This window comes from Trachurus trachurus (assembly GCF_905171665.1).
Source record: "Trachurus trachurus genome assembly, chromosome: 22".
Classification (NCBI taxonomy): Eukaryota; Metazoa; Chordata; class Actinopteri; order Carangiformes; family Carangidae; genus Trachurus; species Trachurus trachurus.
In genome coordinates this window covers 17,591,379-17,609,344 of record NC_139907.1, presented here as the reverse complement: position 1 = coordinate 17,609,344, position 17,966 = coordinate 17,591,379, and the positions used below count along the sequence as shown (strand labels likewise).

The following is a 17,966-nucleotide window of genomic DNA, read 5'->3' as shown; positions in this document are numbered from 1 at the left end:
CACAACAGAGGACACTTGTCAAAGAGACACCCACGTAGATCAACAGGGAACACTCAGTGCTGCTGGTACATTCCTTACTATTCATTTAAAAAGCAGGAGAACCTACTTTTTTTTTTTAAGGACACACTGTCATTTTTTTTTTTACATCTTTTAAGACTAGTGTCCCCGCTGAGGAGAGCTGGATTGTCACCAAAGGATTTTGATAGCTTTGTGCAGTGTAACTCACAAATGCTGCTGTCTAACCGAAGGCTCAGTGTGTGTGGGAATAATAATGACTGTACCTGAGGAAGACTCAAGTCTCTCCAGCTTGCTCACCAGCCAGTCTAAGTTGTGCGAGAACTGGGTGCAGTTGTTCCTGTTCCCTCGGATTAGCGCAGCTGCATGATAGAAGGGAAAAATTGCGCACGACTCAATATTTTGTGGCAGAGATGACAGTGTCGCTTGTTTGTCTTCAAAGTTGTCCGATGGATCCCCTTCAGTGCACTGCCAAATCTCACTCCTTACACAACAGCGAAAACAATGTCACCCAAAGGTGGACACCTTAAATGCACACTCACAGCCAAGGTAAGCGAGAGGTTCTGACACCCTTATACATATTAATTTGGAAGATGCCTCAGATAGAGAGAGGGAGCGCAACACGGGGAGAAAAGACACAAACACACCCACATATGTCCTAGAAAAAAAAAAAAAAAGACAGGGTCACACAGACAGACGGGGAAGAAAGGAGGGGAGGCATCCCAAATCCACTTAGCGTTGCGCTGGAGCAGGTGTGTGTGGAGGAGGGAATGGGGGAAGAGAGGAACGTGGCTGGAAGTCTAATACGAGCCAGGAGGTGAAATCAGTGTAAATAAGAGTGTGAAGGACACACTCGGAGGGCAGAGGGGCTTCAGCGTGGCTGAATGAGATAAACTTTACATAAAGGCGGAAACATGACAAGAGGAAAATCACACCTGCTCAGTTTTCTTCTGCTCATAAATGCACCTTTTATGCCATAACAAATGAAGTGAAGTGGAAATATTCAAGTCAAACATTGTAATCATCGGATACACGACGGCAGGAATTTCAAACAGAGGAAGACAGCAAAAAAAAAAGATATGTATATTTTTCCTTTTTTATTTCTACAAACATGCCAAGTCTTTTTAGTGAGCTATGTCCGTATTTGACAGAACATATGCTAGCTGTGCAAGGAAGTAAAGTGAATTTGGAAAAGCAGGATGGATGACATTGGGCTATCTAGGGGTGGTGAAAAAAATCGATAATCGATTAATCGCGATTATTAAATGACCGATTATGAATCGATTATTAATTTTCCAAAAATCGATTATTTATATTTAAAAAAAAAAAAAAAATTCATTTTTTTTTTTTTTTTTTTTTTTTTTTATATTTTTCAAATTGTAATACAAAGGCGAGTCCTCCTGTTACTGGATGTCATACAGGATTTAACCACAAGGTGGAGCGGTCTGTCTGTCATAACAAGAGGCTGTGTAACTGAGCCAGCAAGCAAGTGTGTAGATGCTAACAAGGTGCTAACAAGGTGCTAACGGTGCCGGAGCGAGACACTGATACAATTAAGGGGCGACAGCTTTTGATGTCGCCGCCAGCGCGGTCACGTGGTTCATGTTCCAAACTAGGCTGCCGCTGTCATGTTTTTCTATGGGACAGACAGCAGTGAGCTTACTTTTGAAGCATAAAGTCCGCTAGCTTAATGCTAACGCTGTATAATGTAAAACACCATAGACGGGCTAACAGAAATTAGCATTGCTACAACCATAGCAGTAAAGCTGCTAAAAACTGTTTTAATTCTGGCTTTAGCGCTGTTAACACGTCACAACATGTGGACCAGCTGGTCTTCCCCCATAAGAATCTGGTTGCTCCAGAGCAATGATTTGATCACTGAAGTTGAAATTACACATCATGCTCTGTTTTTATAACAGTAGGCTAAAGTAAAATGTGTGCAAGCTGGTTGTTCCAGAGCAATATTATTTGATCACTAGTTACGTGTGTTGTGTTGTGTTTTTATAACTGTGTACATTATCTAAAGCCTACAGTAAAATATGTGTTGCATCTGTCTTTCAAAAAAATAGACTTACTAATTTAAATCTCCTTTGTGACACTTCCAAAAATACAAAGGGTCCATGATCAGTTAAAGTAACTTATTGTAACAAAAAATCCAAGAATCAAAAAATGAGCCAACAAGCAATCAACGCACAAAGAGAAAATTAATCTGTGGTTTTCAATAAATAAAAATAGGCTAATAATAATTCAGCAACTGACTGATAATAATCATAACAATAATCATTAATAATCGAAAATCGAATCGATAATCGTTAATAATCGAAAATCGGTCTGTAATCGAATCGAGACTTCAATAATCGTAATCGAATCGAATCGGAAAATTGGGCCAATTAACCACCCCTAAGGAAGACACACGTAAAGCAAGGACAAAAGAGAAAACAGCACGGACAGTAATCAGAACTGACATACAATGATCCAAAAGCCAAAATTTGTGTGGGTATGTGTGTGTTAGGGTGTGTGACGACTGATCTTATTGGGTTGATGCTTTGGAAGCACATCACATAAACTGGAAAGCTCTTTTGTATGAAACGGGCCACGTGCCATCAAGTCTTTTCTGCAAGAATGAGAGACTGTGGTTGTTGTGAGTACTGTATTAGAGATGGGAGGTGTTTATGGTGTGTGTGCACATGTGTGTTGTGTGTCTGTGTGTATTTGTTGGGGCTGTTTCAATTCTGGCAGCCTCTGAATTCAATCCTCCACTCCGAGGCGTCTGTAAATGGCCGGTTAAATACCAGGTCAGCACAGTTGTTCGTCACTGAGCCACCGCGCTCGCAGCTACTTTATCCTCAGACGACGACTCTCGTCTCTGTGATTGATTATAGTAGGGAAGTGGTTCAATTGTGTGTGTGTGTGTGTGTCTACATATGTGTGTGGTTGTGTGGGTGTGTGTGTTAGGCAGAAGAGCTTCTTACCCAGCAGCTCATACAGCAGGTTCAGAATATCTTTCCAGGCTGCTCCAGCCTCAGACCCAGCACACTCCCCAAAGTGGGCCGCGCTGTTGTACACGTTCAGACGGTCAATACAGTTGGACACCAGAGTCAGCATGCCCTTGGAAAAACACAATGATTCACCATAGATTGATTATTAAATCCACATACATACGCATGAGGGTAAAATAACTATGGAATAAATGCATTTTAAACATTGAAATACATCTGATATCGACGACAGGCTGTTATTACTATGAGAGCGTAATTTGGCGAAAATCTTCTCCTGCAGTATTAAATTAGCTGACCATCCTGAACGCAGCCCTATGGCTCCCTCCTGTCTCATTTGGTGGCCGTGTCACGATGATTTATACTACGGAGAAATATCTATAGTGATCAGATATGCTAAATGGAGAGCATTAAGAAGACAAAATGGAAATTTCAGATGATTTATAATGTCAGGAGAAATCACGAGTCAGCTGTCTGCAGTGACAAATTGACCTTCTAAATGTAATATATTAGGGGTGGGACAGAGGTGTGCTCGTTTGGTGTATTAGCACAGAAAGGCAGGTAAATAGGATGAGAACTAAACTGCTGAAATTTGCATACTTTGCTAATATTAAACCATCCATGTTTTATGCTAATGTTTGTAAAAAAAAAAAAAAAAAAGTACATACATTAAATTTAGCTAATTCACATTCATGTTGGCTTGAGGCTATGGTGACACATTGTTGTAGCCTATTAGAGTTAAGAAGAGTTTGGATAGTTGACATCATAGCCCCCCCTCCAGTACGGCGGCTGACATTTCGTAATTGATGAAAGCAATTTAGGTCTTAGAGGCTTAGCAGAAAGCTTCAGTGCACTTGTGCCAGCCTCAGGAAAACTTATAACACCAAAGCTGCTGACACCTTCAAATGCAATGCCTCCAAATTCAAGATGGCATTGAAACACACCTCAAAGAATCAATTGCTTTAGCCTTTCACATACTTTTTTTTTTTCATTTTGCAACTTCACTGCTGCTCTAGGCTGCAGCCGATTTCGAGAATCACCTCAATCACAGCCCTTCACTCTGGGTTTTTATTATTTCTGCTGTACTGCAGACCAGCTCATGGTATTACTAATTGATATATCACGGACTGTTAGTTTGCCAAGTCTCCTCTGTGGTGAAACTCACTTCCTCTTTGAATAGGTTCTGCCGGTTCTTGAGTGAGCGCAGCTTGATCTGCCGCTCTTCGTGCTCCAGCTCAGCATCAGGGAGCTGGAAATAGGTGATGAGGTCATTGAGAGTTTGGAGCACCTCCTCGACGGGCAGGGCGACCAGTGCCCTGTTCTTAAGACCCAGACAGTCCAGGTCTCTGGGAGGGGGGGGGAGAAGGGAAAAGCACAGAAACATGAATAGACACAGAAAAGCTCTCATTCAAACAAGACGGCCGTCCCCTGCTGACGTTTGTGACGATGTATAGTTTTCAAAATATTCGCGAATATCACAGATGCTTTTAACCTCAGGTAAATTCACTCTTACTGGGAGGCTGAGCCGACTCGAGGAGAAGCTGTGATGACTAATACAATGTTTAGCCCACAGGTTCATCCATGCTGAAATGCTGATTTCCGCTGGCCTGCTAAAAATAGCTCCTGTCGTACACGTGGGAGGGGTGTGGGGAGATGTATGTGTCATAGCCGCAGGGGGGCGGGGTGGGGGGGCTGACAGACTCTCACATGTTCCCGCCATGAGTGCCCCCGAGCCCAACCCCATGGGACAGTGGGCCATTTGATAAAAAAATAAATAAAAAAAGGTAGAGGAAGCATCCACTTACGTGCTCCACAGCTCTCTTTTTCCAGAGCCGGCCGTGCGTAGCTGTGACGCTGCTTCAGTGTTTGCCGTTTGGAAACGCATGACTGGACCACTGAGTGAACTGTCTGGGGCTTTGGCACCCCACTCAGTCAAAACTCACAGGCCCAGAGCTTCACTCTCTGGTGGGTATATATTCACAATCAGGAAGGGATGTTCCATCAGGACCGTGTGAGAGGCTGTCAGGCTTTGAGATGTCTGGTTTTTCTCAGCTTCGGCTGGAATTTGGGGATGAGTTGATGCCGGGAACTCGTTATTATCGTAATCATGGATCACATGTACCAATAATTTCTCTACTCTCGTCAGTTTGGTGCTTACGTAACTTGTACCAGTGACAGTACACTTTATTACCATAATAAAGTGACTAAGGATAAATGTGGATAGTAATTTGGCTTAATTGGGCAATTTGTGCAATCACGTCACTGAGTGCGCTGGTGAGGAATTTAGCAGCGCGTTCTTGTTTTTTTTTTCCCAACATACATAACAGTACCTGATGAATCTGTTGAAGAGCAGAGTGGTGTTGCGGATAATGCGTGCTGCGCGGGACTCTTCGTGTTGACAGCGCTGCAGGGTCAACCCGTCGTCCATGTGACCTTCAGAATGTAGACACGCCTTGAGACGGCGTCACAGAGAGAAAGAGAGTATGAGACACTGATGTGAGACGATGGTGGGAGAAGAGGAAACGGATCGAGAGGAAGCCATTTAATGGAGAGATGAAAAAAAAAACCTCCAGTCATTCACAGCCAGCCATGAACCACAATGTCTGGAACACAGGTGCTGACACTACAGGCTATCTGGCTGTGTTTACATGGAGGACACATTGTTACACACATTATGGTGCACACGCCTCTATCACTTCTGCCACTGTAGCCGAGGGACAGGGTTTATTTTTAGTCGAGGTAGAGATCTGAACTAATAGACAATCACCTTAACTCAATCAGCTCATTACCCCGAAAATAATTATCTGCTCCGAGGAATCTCATTTATTAATTCTGTTTGTTTTTGTGTACGCTTTGCATTGCAAGCTGAAGACAGAACTGTGTGTGCTTGTGTTTGTCTCCGCTCACTCGTCTCTTGAGGGGACCCAGACGGGAAGATTTGACATCAGGTGCCTGATAGGAGAGCCAGAGTCCCGTGGCCACGTGCATGATGAAGCAGAGCGAGTCCCCGTATTTAATCTCCGCCACCCCCATGCCCTCGATGTCCCGCTTGGGGCTCTGCTCCAGCTTCTCCTACGCAGGGGGACGAGAAAATGAACATGTCAAAGCTGTCAGCGAGACGCATGAGCACGCTAGTATAATACAAACATGTGCACATAGAGAGGTGCCGCATGCAGATTTGTTTTTAATCAAACCACCAACCAAATGTCAACGGCATCTGCTGTTTATGGTTCTATCCATCACAGTTATTGTATTTGTTTCTGCCATTAGGATCAGTGCAACTGGTAAATCGACATTGAAAAAGTCCAATGATAAATGACTTCACTTATATTCCATAATACCTGCTTTAAATCCACATTGGAAGGGTCACTAATAGGCTCACAATCACTGGCCATATCTAGAAACTCCATTACAGAGTATGGCTAAATGGTCGGTTCAGTCAGAGTTGGCAAGATCAGCTAAATTAACCTCTGTGGCGCAGCCTTCATTGGTCCAATAATTCTTGTAATTTTCATTGTCCTTGAAAAAAATGGTGATTTTCCAGTCCAAGGGGAGTGGGCGGTTCATTTGTGCAGGTTTAGAAGAGTTCCTTTTGTAACGCCTTCTCAGTGACGCCTAATGAGGAAGTGTGTGGTTGATCCTGTGTGACAAAGGTCACCTTGAGGAACAGCGGGGAGTCGAGTGCATGCGTCCTCGTGTTTGTGCCCTTCTATCTGTGTGTCCTTGCCTTAGAGACTCTGAAGCAGAAGGCAGTGGCCACGGTGTCGGACTTCTCTCGATCCTGCAGCACCAACCCCCTGTCCTCGGTCAGCGCCAGGTAGTGACCAGTGGTCAGGTGGCGCAGTCTGAAGGGCTGGCCCCAGCGAATGTGGCTCCCACTCCAGCTGTCAAGGTCACACCAGTATGTTATAATGAAGCAAACATGCAAACATACAAGGAGAAAATGTTGTATTTCATAAGCCCTGAAGCCTAATATCTGCTAATTAGTTGATCTAAATGTTGCTGCAAGCTGTTAATTATCTGTCATACCCTGTGGTGGAATAATAAGCAAATAACAAATATTTGCCTAATCATTTCTCTTTGTTTCTGTTCAGGAAATTCAAAACAAAAGGGTAAAAAAAAAAAAACACAGTAAATGTGGAAATGGAAAAGGAAAGGCTGCATGCCTGTGAGGCTGGATCATAGACCTGAAAGAGACAGGGAGTGGGACAGAATGAAAAAGAAAGAGGGAGGGAGATCGAGAGGCCACAGAGCAGCATTCAATCATACGTGGAGAGAGAGAGAGGAAAGGACAAATGGCTGTAGAAAGAAAAAAATAGAAAGCAGAAGCAGCAGACGGCAAGAAAAGGGTGAGATGAAAAAAAAGAGAATGATGGAAAATGAAAAACAATAAAATAGGAAGCGAGAGGCGGCAAGAAAGGGAATAGATAACAGATCAGGTGAAACACAGCCCACCTGATTCTGAGTGGCTCCAGCCTCCACAAGGACCTGGCCTTGGCGCCGGCTTTACCCGTCTCATAGTTGACTATCCTGGGGATGCCAGAGAAGAATGAGTGGGAGGTCTGTCTGTGGATGCTTTCGACGTCTAGCCACCACTGATACTGTCAAGGTCATTCATTCTGGCTTCGAAAGAACACCACTTGTTTACTCTCATTTGTCACACTGATATTCACCGGAAGGATGTTCAATTCAGACACGTAGAAGCACACATACACACTCTGAAGCATATTTACTCTGCAGACTACAGCGTCACATCCTTCAAAAAGAGACATGTGTGCCCTGATAACTCACAGCTACACTGTCTATCAGTGATACGGGTGACTGGGACCAAAGATAAAAGAAATCGCTCATCATCCCTCCTGCTGACAGCTTGGAGTGTGAGATCTGCCCCGGAAAAAACACAAGACATCTAAAAAGAAAAACGTGCTCCTGTTGAATTTCAAGGGCAACACTAGGAGAAAAGCCAAAGCTGGAAACCTAAATCAAACCCCGCCCCCATATTTGCCATGCCGTGTTCTAAAAATAGACTGTGTGTGAGAGTGTGTGTGTCCTGTGTCTGTAGATGTATGTACTTCTCCTGGCACCTGGCTGAATGTGTATGAGCCTTGCCCACTGTTTTGACCCACTTCACGTCCAGTGTGCCATTTTCCTGCGGCCTACCTTATCTGTGCTGGCACTAAGCAGCGATACTGGAGATAAAAATAACACAGCTGCCATGTTGACTCCCCAGAGAGCCGAGTGTTACGTCGGTCACGGGCATTTTTATGAAGCGAAGTGGAAGCTGAGGAACCATGGGTAACTCACAGGTCAGTTAGCTTCTCCTGTGCTGTACAACGACACTAACAGGGCGACCCCTAACGCTGCAAAATTTAGTCTTGTTTGTTCAACACTTGCTGCGTTTCACACCTCTGCTGCTCTTCACTCTGGTCTGATCCGGGGATGGTCACTACCTCATCGTGTCCATGGAACAGCCGCATCACATGACCACCCAGCAGGTAGCCTACAGGGAGAGGACGGACAGGCGATCAAGATATGGTCACTCTCGACGTGTAATTTCCTGTTTTGTCGCTGCTTTTGCTGCCAATGTGAATACTGCACATCTGAGAGATGCAATCTGGAAAGTGGGACTACCAAGGTCACAAAAGTAGGGTGTATATTTAGGGAGCACTTTTGCATTTTAGCTGGGTTTCTGAAAGACTCAAGAAAGAAATCCAAATGTGACAAAGTGTTTCCTACTGTACATGTCAAAGATACAAAAAAATGATCCACATTTGAAATTGAAAAATAAAATTGTTAAAACTCTTGTTGTTTCTTATTACATGATCCCATTCATGTAATAAGAAACAACAAGAGTTTTAACAATTTTATTTAATATTAAATATTTAATATTTAATAATTGTTAAAACTCTTGTTGTTTCTTATTACATGAATGGGACGTTAATTCAAGTCTGAGAATATCACATGAGTGTAGAAGTTTGAGCGTGTGGGGGCTCTCCTTCGGCCAGCTAGTAGAAACTTGAAACCGTATTAAAAGAGCTCTTGTAAGTTGTGTCTTAATTGTTTAATTAAGTTCACAAGACAAGTGGTTATAAAACACCCTTTGAGCAACACTACAGAGGCTACAGCGAGTCATTAACAAAACGTGAGGATATGGGCCAGGGCTAGCTGGTTAGCATGCTAAGCTAGGCAGGTGAAAAGACGTGATACATTGGTGTTGTCTTCTCAGCACTGGACACAGCCCTTGACAAGTAAAGGACAATTGATGCTGAACTCGCAATGTTTCATCAGCTGTTTACACAAACAGTAACAAGCAAAACTTTTTTTAAATTATAAAATTAAAAAACATGGTAAAACATTTGAAAGCAGTGGATATTTTTTTTAGAGGAGATCGTGAGGATATTGTAGAGTCTTTACCTTCCTCTATGTTGCTACCAGAGCAGATTGGATGAACGTTCCACAGAGTTTGCATGAAGGAAGCATCCACCTGGATATTGCCATTGGAGATGGATAAGTGCTGCGGTACACAAGGAGAGATAGCACGCACTAGTTACTAACTTGTGTACATTCATACAAGAGACATAGCTGCCAAAGACTCTTGGAAGACAAACACTCTTTCATAATGGAATAAAATGTTTCATCACCATGAACCTGCCACAGTTTTACACATTCTTGTTTGCCAAATCTATTGAATCTCACAACATGACAAGAACTAAATAAGAGTTTAGTTTCTGTGGAAAGACCGACACAGGTGATTCAACATGAAAAGTGAGTAAAGTCTGAAACAAGCTGTCATCACTGATCCGACAGCAAACTCAAGTTCATCATTGGGAGTTGAGGGAACCATAAAACTGACAGATGCCTTGAGGGATTAGGGATTTATACCATCTGGGGGAGCTGTGATGCTGCGCTGGTGTGTTTTACTTCAGTGTTTGTGTGTCACATTCTACCCCCCCCCCAAAAAAAAAAAAACACACACACACACAGACATTTTAAGGCAGCTGTGTCCTAATCATCCCTGTGGAGCCCTTGGGTGCTGCCTGTCCCCACACAACACTGTGTGGGTGACAGTAGGGACAGAGTACCGGACTGACATTGAGAACTCTTAGGCACTCGTGGTCAACCTGCTGTGCCCCTGCTGCCATCGGGGGGTAAACAGCGCCTGACTGCTGTCACCAAATTCACAGATCATGTTTCTGAGGTTTACATTGGACCATACCATGATACTGAGCTCAGAGGGCTGAACGGTAAAAAAAATAAGTCAATTTCTGAGAAGGTCAGCTCAGACCTTTAATAGGGACATGGTTATTATTAATAATGTAGGAATGTGATGATAACAGGAGAAGCTGACGCTGGCAGCAGTCTAAAGAAATCATAATCCAAACCAGACATTTCCACTGCAAACAGACAACATTTTGATGTCATTGTTTGCAGTCTCACAGTCACCCAGAAGGAAGAAGTTGTTGCTTCTTTCCTTTAAGACTCCTGCAGGAGAGAGGTCATGGGAGAGTGCAGTGTGTGGTAACAGGATTGGGATAATCTGAAATTTTGTCACATCAGGCAAAGCAGACTTGATGCTCTCCCAGTAAGACCTCTATATTATGCAAACACACACACACACACACACACACACACACACGTGGCTGCATCAAGGATCAAATGGCAAATAATACACTTACAAGGTATCGCTCTGAGGACACGCTGACAAGGATGAGGTCATCACCGATGCGCACTTTCTCTCCTTCCGATCTCTGTTTGGAGGCAGGGTGGATGGTCCACCAACAGGCCTCACCTGATGGCACACAGAAACATATGCACATATACATCATGCCACATTTACATTTTAATTTAAACAAAATGTTTGTGATAAAACCCTACTGTCAGTGACCACATGTCCTCTGTAATTATGAATAATGTAATAAGACCAGAGCAGGCTGAAATTAGAATTTGGGCTAATATAGATGCGCCATAACAACAATGCTTTCAAGTCGTGTTTGGGTGACTGCTCATCCGCTGCAAGGCATGAAATAAATAATAATGCTAATATGAAGTGGATCCTGGTATCAGGACACCCAACAAGACTATCAAATGAGCTGCAGAGATGTAATCAGCTCTGACAAAAGAACCACACTGTATGTCTACAGAGCTCCACGGGGAATATTAACTGAGATGCTGAAAAGACACAGTGAAATTCTATCATGAACAAATAAGGTGCAGGGAGAGAGATAAAGAGAGACAGAGACGGGATGAAAAAAAAGGAGACAGAGAGACAGAGGAACAAAAAGATGGACAAAAAGAGATGGAGGCGGCAAGAGTGAAAGAGAAGGAAGAGGACGATAAAAGCAAACTGCACCGGAGCCTCTCTTTTACCTGTTGAGTCCTCCTGCAGGCCGACATCAAAGGACAGCTTATCTGTCTGTGACCTTGATGTCTTCAAACAGGCCAGGTACTGCGGTCAACACACACATCAATCCACATGAGACAGAGCTGTCACACACACAGACACTTTGACTTAAATATGACTTAAAATGTTGGTGATATTTAAATCCCTCCCCTGCGATGCTCAGTTTTTAATCTTGCAATGATGACGAGTCTCTTACCATAGAGCTGAAGGAATGCCGCAGGAGGATGGCGTGTCCATACAGAAGAGTCTTGTGTCCGCCACTCTGCGCTGCCTATAAGTTCACACACACACACACACACACACACACACAAAAATATGTATTTACAAGTCAGCTCAGCCCCAGTGGTCTCCCTCCAAGTGCTTCGAGCTACACCCGACCTCTGGTACTGAACGTTGACCTCAGCGAGGACCTCCTCGCCGACGATGATGACCTCAAGCTGGGGAGTGTGGGGGGTGGGGGGGCACGTATCTCCTGGAGAGGGTTTGACACCGCATCTCGCCAATGAAGACATGCAATCTGACTGGCCACAGGAGATGGTGTTTCTGGCGTTTCCTGTATCCCTGAGCGAAACAGGATACGGGGTCATCTTTCCAGCACTCCGACTACAGGAATGTGGGAAGGATGCACGACTACTGTCAGTCTCCGATGCAATGTCAACGTAAGCAGGGAATGGCTCCGCCGCTTATGGGGTTGGGTTAAAATGCAGGAGGAGGTTAAATTATATCTCTACTGGTAGAGATGCAGAGGGAATAAGGGGAAGTTTTTTTTTTTGGTTTTTCCTTCGGCAAGCAACTCCAGTGTTACTCACCTTCCTTATGAGCCTCTAGGAAGCATTAAGGTAAGAAAGAGTGTCATTATTCGGAAGGACCTATTGTTCTGCTGAGCCTTTCTGCCTGAGACTGCTCTATTGTAATCATGAGTACAAATGATTAAACTCCTAGGGGCACACATGTTTGTCAAAAAATATTTTACTCACAAGGATGAGGGGCGACAAGTTGACTACCAATTCTTAGGCGCTTTACAAAACAACACTACTGGCACAAGACCCAGAAACAATGCCTGACTCGACGCCAAACAGCCAGGTTTAGCCATAAAAACGTCACATTAAACTGAAACTACAGGCACAGCAGGACACTAATGATACGCATCTGTAGATTTTCACAAAATTATAGCCATATATCATCCGAGAGATACATGAATCATGGCAGTGTTTCAAGAGAACATCCCACCATGCCCTGCCTTTCTTTCATTCTCTCTCTTTTTTTCTCTCTCTCACTCTATCCCCCATCTTGATTGGCTACTGGGACAATAGCCCAGCCTGTGATTTGATGCAGTTGTGTCGTGCAGACTGCAGCACCGGCTTCCAGGCTTCTTCTGTGTTGCTGGCTACTGCTATACGCTGAGGTGCTGAGCTTAATGCGGCGAGGCACATCCAGCTGCAATCACCACAACCAATAAACCCCAAGACTCCCGCTCACTTCCTTATCCTGTGGCTGGGCAGTGTGTTACACAGATGGCTCATATCAGTGTAGAAAAAAAGTGGCTTCTACATGTGGAGACACGCTGCAGCAAAAATTCAATACACCTTGAGCAATACTGTAAAAACTATTACCCGCGACTCATTGAACCATAAAGGAAAAGACTCGGATCAAAGAGGTGTGAGAGAAGAAAACAGGCTAAGAACTGTATCAGTGATCTAGCTGTTGACCGCAAGTGACATCTCCATAACAATTTAAAGATGTGACATTTAGCAGGACGCAGCCTCCTGGTGTGTGAGCCCTGCAGCAGATTACATGAGTGTGTGGTCCACAGTGTTGTGGTTTCTTTCAACAAAAAGACAGTAGGAAGAGCCACAAGCTGATGCCAGGCTGTGAGAAAAAGAGGCTGCGGTGAGAGCAGAGCACCCGGGGGGTCATGGGAGCAGCTCTTGTTTCATGGATTGACTGATTTGACCAGCAAATCCCTCCAAATCAAACGGGTCAGCGCATTTTGGATTAAATGACAAATTTGCACCAAGAGGTCGCCGGCGGATTGAGCTAAACAGGGGTCGGCATTTACACTTGCTGTTGGGGTGTTGTCTCCACAGGTCTTCATCCGTGCCTTCCAGCTAAAACAGCCTGTACTACTGATTTGCTCCAGCCACTGTCTATTGATAAGCCCATCTGTTCAAAGACGTATTGATCTCCGAGACTCAGCCGGGACATATTCAACCTCCATTTCCCCTTTAATGGTGCTTCCTCCAGTGACATTTCAGCGCAGGCGAAGAATGATGAATGGGTAGACAATATCGAAAACAGATAAACGTGAGTGGTGAGAATGCACTGGAGTAACACAGTTAAAACAGCCAATCCGAGCTATCTCAGAGTGTCTAAAGGTATTTGCTGCAAAGGCAGAAAAGGAGCAAAATGTTAAGAAAAAAGTATATGAGATGAGTAAATCTTCAAACGGTACAAAGTAGGAAACGAAACAATATTTAAAGTCCAACAAAAGTCACATTTGTGTTTTTTTCGAATGGAAATGTTTGGGTTTGTTTGTTTTTTGCTCTCCGCCGCTGGAGGCACATACACATGTCTGCGTTTGATTGACAGCGGCTGGCAGGCTGAGCTTTGGCAGGGTAAACAAACCGTGCTGTGGCTCATAAGTCATAAGCACTAGCAGACACTGTGCTGTTAGCAGTGATGTTGAAGAGTTAAGGCCACACAAATGTCTGAACTGACCAATCAGAATGTGAACACAAAGTCCACGCTTTACCACCCCAACCTCCTCCCTGTGACTTTTGCCTTGGTCTTCTCATCATAATGTTAGTGGAAAAACAATTCAGCAATATATACAGCATGTGTATATATATACTATATGTGTGAGTTGAGAGCAGATTTGTATACTGTTGTATAAAAAAATGAAAAATCATGCCCTTTAATTTAATTTGGACTTTAAATGTGATGTTATGGTTTTAAAGAAGTGCTGATGCAAGAGGGAAGAGGCTGTACTAAGAGTTAAACGTGTCCATTTGAGCTTTAATTTAGCGTTTAATATTTTGATCACCCGTTCTCCCTGCTGAGGCTCAGAATTTCCCGCCTGCTAACTCCCCACAGCGGCAGTGGAACCAATGGTCTTGACTTCCATCATTCTGCCACACAGATAAGTCCACACATTTGGCCACAAAGCTCCAACACTGACACATCCATTTATCTCACAAGTCAAGTCAATGAATATGAGCCTGAGCAACTGAGGGTTTATGGAAATTTTCACTATGATTATCCATGATGTGGCATTAAAAGGGTGAACTGGCTAAAACAGGAAAGATTCCAAGTCATGCTGGGAGATTTTTTTTTTTTTTTTTTTTTTAAACCACCTCAGAAAATCATGATGATTTACTGTCTCATTGCAGAAATCTTGGTCTCAGCTGTTTGCATCATCTCTATGCGTCTTATACCGTATCCTACGTGGGGGGTTGCACAAAACAAATGATGCTGCATTGAACATCCATCCGAATCCCCCCGAGGACAAGACTAATGTTAATCTGACTCTAATCCAGCATTGGTGCCGCTCTAATTCTCCAGCAGTGGAAGGTGTGTGTTGTGTGAAAACTGATGTTTGTGCAGAACCTTATTGGGAAGTCTAAACCAAACTCTATTTGTCTCTGTCGGCTCAGTAAGAGCTCAGACACAATCTACCCACCCAGCGTTCACAAAGGAATCCATACGATCATTCGTTATTTCAAAAGTGTGGGCCCTTGTGTTTGCATACTACCACAACTTCTAACAATTTGCTGATGTGAAGACAAACATTGGATGGTGACGTGTTACTGTCGACATAGAGGGCCAATGAGGGAAGAACAGGGGAACTAATCAAGGAGAGGTACTGTGACTAATCTACTGCGTCATGCATTAGGGATGAGTGGGGAATGGTATGAGGGATGAACATACCCATCGATCCGGGCCGCGTGTCTATCATGCAGAAGATGGAGATTATACACAGAAAATAGAAGATAAAGATGGGAGAGTTACACATCTGTCACAGCAATGGAAAAGAGAAGGAATCACACTTGCAAGAAGACAAGAGAAACAACATCAGGAGCAGAGAATACAGTGATGAATGAGTGTTGATTACAAATTCAGCCACATAATATTGATCACACAGGCCGATTAGTTTTATCTTTTAAATTCTCTTATCAATTCTTGAGGGGGGAAAAAAAGCTAAATCTACTGGCAGCTGTTTTCTTTTGCCAATGAAGTGTTACAAAGGCAAATATGTAGCTAAATGATGCTCATTTCCTCCCAGGCTTGGTGTTAATCAAATGGGCAAAAGTGCCCAGTGTGCATGAGGCAGGGCTGCATTAATGCTAGAGTATCCCCTTCATCCTCATTGATATTCATGGGGGCCCAGACCTCTCTGCAACCAAGGTCCCCGGGCCGCTGTAGCAGGCCTCTTTTTCCAATTAATCTCTTTATAGTGACTGAACAATACACAATAAACTCCTTTACAAGCTCCTCTTTTGAATGTCTAAACACAGTGGTGACATAAAGTACATGACTCGGGGATGACTTATGAAGAGTTGAAGTATGGACTGTGTAGTAGTGTGTTTGTGTGTATGTATTTACTGTACGAGTGTGTGTCTGTTAGTATTTGTGTGTCACCATCACTTACCCCTTCACTGTTCTGTCCGCTCTTAGCCAGCATCTCCTGCAGGGCCCGCACTGACAGAGACTGTTCCAGCACAAAGGTGCAGATGCACAGGTCTGGAGGAACATACTGCAACGACAGAGAAGTGTGTCTCCAGTTAAGAATCAACACAGCTAGGGAGTTTTTGAAAGGCTGCATTTATCTACAGCATTACTCTACGTTTTCATTTGAATAGTTTCAAGATGCATGTATTTGAAGGAAATAAAAACACAACTGTCTTCTTTGACTAAACCAGATGCTGGGCTTAAAGAAGACAAGAGGAAAATGCGAGTGCTCTCTTCCTGAGGGCTCAGCTCCACGAAAGCTTCACAGACATATGAAGGATTCTGTATACAATTTGTATTAATTATATAACACATTAAAAATCATTGAAGTCCAATAAACATGTAGTTTATTTATTCCTGTTTGTTGCTGTTACATCTGTTACAGCGTGTAATGCTGTGTGATCTGTTTCCAATCTTAATTAGTCTCTTGTTTATACTGTACAGCTATGTCCCTTGTTTAATTTGCATGAAAAAAAGAAGTTAAAATAAACATAATTTTGCTGATTTCCGGGCACTACTGTATATAGCACATGACCAGGCTGGATGATTCACTCTTCTTTCAATCATAAATGACTGCTGGCGGTATCTGCATATTTACACACATGGGAGTACAGTAGTATCTTCTCATTTAGTTGTTAACCAGAATGGGAATATTTTGCATTTTGAAGCACAATACTGACTGGATATACAGTAGCCTACGGTCTTACTGTCTTACTGTGCTGTAATACAGGGCAAGTGAAACACCATATACAGTACAGTATCTGCTGTACAGCGCTTCAAGTGCTGAAGTCAAGTGACGTCTGAATCAAAACCCAGAGACTACCATCATGACAGGAGCTGCCTCAGAAAACTATCCTACTCTCCACTGACCCACAATGCCTCCTCGGCTCCCTCAGCAAAGCAGCAGCAGTGTGAAATGTGAAGATCACCACAGTAACTTGTCTGTAGAGATTATGATTTAATGGCTTAAGAACTTTTTGCTATATGAGCAAAAATGTCCACATACAGCCAGAAAAATGAAAACTCCTCCCCAAAATCTACAGGGATATACTGATGAGATGCCCAGCCATAAAATCTCTGCTGACTGCTGCATTTTTAACTACACTAGAACCAAGATCGTCTTAATCGAGCGGGTGATATTCATTACAAGGTACTTTATAAACAGATTAAGTGCTCTCAGGTTAGTCTGCACCCAGATACGCCATGTCCTGGGAAGAGAACACTCAGAAACACGGTGAAGATGCCAAATTGCATCCCAAACTGGTGCAGTGACGGATAGGACAAAAGCGAATAAGGGAAGTTCACTGACAGAATGAGGGGAGCAGGGACGGAGATACTGTGGGGTGCGGCGGCTATAAGATAAATGATACCAACCTAAACACCTGCCCTGGGCTGGCCTCCTTACTGAGTACCTCAACTTCTCCTTAACTGGATCATTCACTCAGGTAAATGTAACCTCATTTGCAAACTTCACGTAACACAGTTTCCGTTTGAAGGAATACTAATACAATGCATGAAACTATCATCAAAACGAAGATAGCAAAACATGCAGTGTGTGGATATCTAACAACTCTGTTTCCACTGGCTCTACTACAGACACATTCCCCCAAGTCACAAAATACAGACGTCAACTTGAATGGTTTGTTTTATTTTGAGAGACGCTATGAATTTATTTGAACCAAAAACGTCTCCCAATTTCACACTCTTGTTGTACAAAAAACCCAAATTGCATTACACAAATAATTTGTTATTTCGGGGAATGATTCTTGCGTTATACAGTAGCTGCTCTCTTGCCAACAGATAAATGTGAGTTAAATTTGTTTTTC

General features: G+C 43.4%; 1 protein-coding gene across 1 annotated transcript in view; it reads right to left on the bottom strand.

Annotated features, from left to right (window-relative positions):
* Window positions 1–17,966, bottom strand: part of LOC311006186 (ryanodine receptor 3) — a gene marked incomplete at both ends in the record, with an annotated part of 100,877 nt that overhangs the window by 63,150 nt on the left and 19,761 nt on the right. Inside the window, 14 exons of the mRNA XM_083998915.1 lie at window positions 282–377; window positions 2,988–3,123; window positions 4,177–4,357; window positions 5,342–5,463; window positions 5,919–6,083; window positions 6,739–6,895; window positions 7,467–7,541; window positions 8,418–8,511; window positions 9,426–9,525; window positions 10,688–10,800; window positions 11,379–11,457; window positions 11,609–11,683; window positions 12,222–12,236; window positions 16,061–16,165. Of these exons, the coding sequence (XP_083855041.1) occupies window positions 282–377; window positions 2,988–3,123; window positions 4,177–4,357; window positions 5,342–5,463; window positions 5,919–6,083; window positions 6,739–6,895; window positions 7,467–7,541; window positions 8,418–8,511; window positions 9,426–9,525; window positions 10,688–10,800; window positions 11,379–11,457; window positions 11,609–11,683; window positions 12,222–12,236; window positions 16,061–16,165 (1,513 nt within the window). The remainder of the gene's footprint in view (window positions 1–281; window positions 378–2,987; window positions 3,124–4,176; window positions 4,358–5,341; window positions 5,464–5,918; window positions 6,084–6,738; window positions 6,896–7,466; window positions 7,542–8,417; window positions 8,512–9,425; window positions 9,526–10,687; window positions 10,801–11,378; window positions 11,458–11,608; window positions 11,684–12,221; window positions 12,237–16,060; window positions 16,166–17,966) is intronic.